The 5,000-nt window shown below is 38.3% G+C and overlaps 2 protein-coding genes across 2 annotated transcripts in view; both read left to right on the top strand.

The window, feature by feature from the left end:
- LOC116036366 (troponin I, fast skeletal muscle-like) overlaps positions 1-2,083 on the top strand; it is a 9,630-nt gene extending 7,547 nt beyond the window's left edge. The window contains exons 6-7 of the mRNA XM_031279903.1: positions 1,221-1,394; positions 1,752-2,083. Coding sequence (XP_031135763.1) covers positions 1,221-1,394; positions 1,752-1,826 — 249 coding nt within the window. The 3' untranslated portion in view covers positions 1,827-2,083. The remainder of the gene's footprint in view (positions 1-1,220; positions 1,395-1,751) is intronic.
- LOC116036365 (troponin I, fast skeletal muscle-like) overlaps positions 1-5,000 on the top strand; it is a 20,390-nt gene that overhangs the window by 6,172 nt on the left and 9,218 nt on the right. The gene's annotated exons all lie outside the window — the stretch shown is intronic.

Raw genomic sequence — 5,000 nt, 5'->3', positions numbered from 1 at the left:
TTCATATCTGTATTTACATTGGACGGGTAAGTCCAAGGAGGCTTCCATGTCGCTCCGCTATTTTGAAAAACTCTAATGGCTGAGAGGGACATAGAGCACTAGCCGACCTGTCAAGCTAATCCACAACGCGTTCTCGTTCAGAGCCAGCGTCACGTGACTGAGATCAGCTGAGACGGAGAAGGAGATCAGTGAGAGGCGCTTGTCACCGCCCCGGCAAATTGGAAAGCCTGCACTGCACTTTATAAAGTGCATAATGGAGGATCATACTTATGCCCGAGCCACAAAAAGCGAAAATTGGAAGACATGTTGTCATAGCTTCTTGGTACAGAACGGCTACCGTAGCTGCAACACGCATTTGAAAAAGCGAGGCGCTAGAGAGCACTATTCGTTTGAATGCAAAATACAATTTCACCGCTAGATGGGAGGAACTCCTACACAGTGTACCTTTAATAAAGATTTCAAGAGTGAACAAGAGAATCACTGTTCAATTCACAGTTTCAGGTTTTTCATGTTGTTTTACCATAGATGTGTAAAGGCATTCAATTCAGTCTTTTTTTGTAGTTTGTTGACGCTTTTTTGGACACATTTGAAGCTTTTCTGACACCTTTTTTGAAGCTTTCTGTTTTTACTGATGCTTTCCATGTGTTTATTGAACACTTTTGACGTTTTTTTCTGACACCTTTGACGTTTTTTTTCTGACACTTTTGATGTTTTTTTTCCGACACATTTTTGACGTTTTTTTCCGACACTTTTGACATTTTTTTCTGACACTTTTGACGTTTTTTTTCCTGACACTTTTGACGTTTTTTTTCGACATACTTTTGACGTTTTTTTCCGACACTTTTGACGTTTTTTTTTTCTGACACTTTTGACGTTTTTTTCCGACACATTTTTGACGGTTTTTTTTCGACACTTTTGATGTTTTTTTCTGACACTTTTGGCATTTTTTTGTAAACATTTTTTTAAACATTTTGTTTTTTTACGGGTTTTTTCTATCTTTTTACCGCCGCTTTTGGAGCTTTTTTTCCAACCCTTTTGAAGTTGTTTTTTTAAACTTTTATTGCCGCTTTTGACGTTTCTTTCCCGACCCTATTTATTTTCGTGTTTTTAAACAACACAGGAAAAATCTGTAAAATATAACTGAATAATATTGCACTTTTTTTCTAAAGTTCACTTAAGGTAAAAGTATGTACAAACTCGTGATGTTTTTCTGCCTCGAGATTGAAGATCTGAAGCTGAAGGTGGTGGATCTGGCCGGAGTGAAGAAACCCGCCCTGAAGAAAGTGCGTATGTCGGCCGACGCCATGCTGAAGGCTCTGCTGGGAGGACAACACAAGGTGACCATGGACCTGAGGTCCAACCTGAAGCAGGTCAAGAAGGAGGTCAAAGAGGAGGTGAGACACATCGATCCCAGAGGAGTCAGTGGAAGCTTGTAATGTAACCGTTTACCTTTTGAAATGTAATGGAGTATAACGTAGAATGAAATGGAAATAGAAAGTACAAATGCTTTAAAGTGTAGTTGAATGGGGCGACGCCTGCAAGCTAGTTCAGGCAGGCGACTCGAGCTGCACCGCTATATACACATGTGACACGTTTCACACTCCGTATTATTTACCAAACACACCACATTAATTTGGCGGTCTATTATATATATATACTTGTGTGTTGGGAGTGAGAACTGGTTGTCCTGTTTGAGGTGATCGTGCTAACGTTGATGTTTTTGTGTAAATGAGTTTTCTTGTTCTCTGCAGACGGTAGATGCGGGCGACTGGCGTAAGAACATTGAGGACAAAGCCGACAGGAAGAAGATGTTCGAGACTTCCTAAAAACCTTCAGACGGACGATGGAGGGGGAAACGTCTCCGACCGAGGTCTGGGTGACTCAAAGTGTCTCTGTGTTCCTGATGGACGACGGCAGTTTAGACAGTTTTTTTGTTATTTTTTATCATTTTTGTGATACCCCCGAGATACTTAACTGACACCAAGTAACGGCAACATGTACTCAGTTAAAACGTTAAAAACATAATTTCAAAGTGTACAGGTTTTCATGAAATCATTAGAAATAAATGTTTTGAAATCAGGAACCATTTGTTTGTTACATTTATCTGCATTTTTGTTTTTACACCAAACTGACACTTAGATTTACGTTTTTTACAAACTGAGATATTTAGACTTCGAGAAACTCGAAAAAGCAGTCTTTTTTCGGATGAATTTAACTTTCTGTTCAAAATATGATGCAGAAGAGTCATCAGTCTCTCATACGAGTGAAATGAGAACTTTTATGCCTGTTCGATTACATTGAAAGTTTTAGAAACAAATCTAGTACATCAGCCCTGTCTCCTAAAACTTACATTCCCATTGAGGGAAACTGCATTCTCAATTATGTTTCGGGGAAAACACATTTTTCCGGATTACATTTATTTTGGACGTATCACAAATATTTTCCTACAAACACGGGACTTTCACCCAGGAGACTGCTGTTCGTGTCCTCTATGAAACCAAAAGTCAATGTTGACTTGCTTACGTAACCTACTTAATCTACGTACGTAATTACGTATATACGTACGTATAACAAAACTTATTTTAACCCAAACCATGATCTTATCCTGAACCTAACCAAGTAGTTTTGTTTTGATTCACAACCACACGTTTAAATCAGCGACCGTTTCACAACGTGCGCCTGTCGCTGGTAAATATGTTTTCCTCGAAACAGAATTGAGAATATAGTTTAGTTGTGTGGGAAGGTAATTATTTTAAGAGACACGGTTGAGTAAGTGGACCTTGAGTTAAGTTTTTCTTTCGTCTGACTGTAATAAAGAGAAGACGTCAAGACACCTCTGTGACTTTTTTCATCTGCAGAAGTACAAATAAAACTTAGCAAACAATTGATCAACCAATCGATAGTAAATGAAGTCCTTCTACTGGTGTCTTTAGAATTATTACTTTGTTTGTAGAGTAACTGAAGCCAATAATACAAGAACATTTAAAACTAAATATTGATTAATATCTAAACATCTAATATTTTCATAGCAAATATCTCAATCTAATGAAGCAACTGTGCAATGTCTTGTTTAAGTACAAATCAACTTCTTTTAAAATGTTGTCTAGAAATTACTTTGAGTGTCTTTGAAGGAATAGGTCGACATTTTGGGAAATCCGTTTATTGCTGTTTTGTTTTAGCATGAAATCAGGGGATGGATATCAAATGTATGTCTGCTTACCTTTAGCTTAGCATGAAGACTGGAAGCAGAGGGAAGGCTCACTGATTGGCGACTGCCCAGGTCCGACAGCTCCTTATACTGAGACCCCAATAGTTCGGAAAATGTCCCATTGGACCGAAAGCCCATTAGTCTTACAGCTCGTTATCCCAAAAACAAAAGACCACTGCTCTGAAGTTCTGTTGCTTCCCAAAGAGACACTGGAGTTCAGTGTTTTCCCTAGCTTTGTGGAAGACTTAGGTGTGCATATTGGGTGGTGGGTTTAAGCGTCCTTTTTTTAAGAAACTGTTACGTTTTTCAATTTTAAAAAATGCAATTTCCCCATACATTTTATGTGTATTTGTGGGTTTTTGTGTCTCTTAGTAGTTGTGTTGCGTCTCTCTTTGGTCATTTTCAGTTTTCTTTGGGGTTTTTTGGGTCTCTGTGGTCATTTAGCGTCTATTTGTAGTCAGTTTGTGTCTCTTTGTGGTAGTTTTGCGTCTCTTTTACACATCATTTTGGACCGTTATCATATCACCATATCTGTGTCTAAAATGTTGGAAAAGCTAGAGCAGATAATAAATAAATAACACTCAAAAAGCTTAAATACAAAATGTAAAGCTAAAGAAGTCCACTGGGGTCAAACTGCAATTATTGGATCTTACTTTTTTTTTTTTGTTACATTCATTCAGCTTAGCTGCTGCCCAAAACGGCTTGGGTGTTGCACGGAAACCTAATAATGGCAGGAAAACCCTGGAGTTGTTGCAGTCCATGGACTCCCGCCTTACAGACTTCACCATTGCTCAATTCAACAGAGCTGGCTTACCCGTTATGCAGATGATACACTCATAAATTATAACGTATGACTTTCTATCTCTGTGTAATCCTAAAGGAAGACTTTTTATTTTGGCTGTTATTTAACTTTACTAGCTCTTCTCTGAACTAAGTTAAATAAACTAAAGTAAGATGTTAAGATGTGTAACATTAGCCTCCTCTTTGGGCAAAAAAACTCAAGGTGGAGTCGATAGTTTCAGAGCAACAGAACTTCGGAGCAGTGGTCTTTAGTTTGGTCGAGCCGTCGGACTAATGAGGGACATTTTCCGGACTATTGGGGTTTTCAGAATAATGGGCCGTCGAACCAATGACATGGCACCTATGTTGTATTCTGTCTGTACGCAAACGGAAACGTTAAAACAACAGTTTGTGGTTTTAGGTGGAGTTGCATGCTGGAACAATGTTTGAGCAAAATAGTTCTAATACATGAATTGATCTTTAGACACAGCAAGGCTAGCTGTATTCCCCTGCTTCCTTACTGTCCTTATGCTAAGCTAGGCTAACTGTACAAATACACAGACATTAGATTGATACCCATCTACTCATCTCACGCTCTTATTTCCCAAAAAATGAACAACCCCTTTTAAAGACAACCGAATAAGGGAAACTTAAAAAAAAAACAAAAAAACAGCAACACCTAATTCTAGAAAGCACTTAACAGCTGATTTGAGTTAGTATCTCTTATAACACAGGTAAAATGGAGGAGTATTTCCATGTGATGTGACATACCAGTGGTTAAAAACATTGTCTTTGTGTTGATATTAAAGATATTGCTTCAACGACAACAACATTAAACCTATTTAAGGGGTATTTTCAGGTGGAAATCCATAAGAAGGGCTCGTTTTGAAGCTATTTTATGACTATGGTTCAACTTTCGAGACTTAAGAAGTTAAATGGTGACAGAACGGCCTGAGTTTGTCGAGTTTATGTTTTACATATTCACCCCCACCCCCCAAGTGAATCTGCATCT

Source organism: Sander lucioperca, chromosome 7 (genome assembly GCF_008315115.2).
Source record: "Sander lucioperca isolate FBNREF2018 chromosome 7, SLUC_FBN_1.2, whole genome shotgun sequence".
NCBI classification, from domain to species: Eukaryota; Metazoa; Chordata; class Actinopteri; order Perciformes; family Percidae; genus Sander; species Sander lucioperca.
The sequence above is the reverse complement of the archived record's forward strand: the minus strand, read 5'-3'. Positions and strand labels throughout refer to the sequence as shown.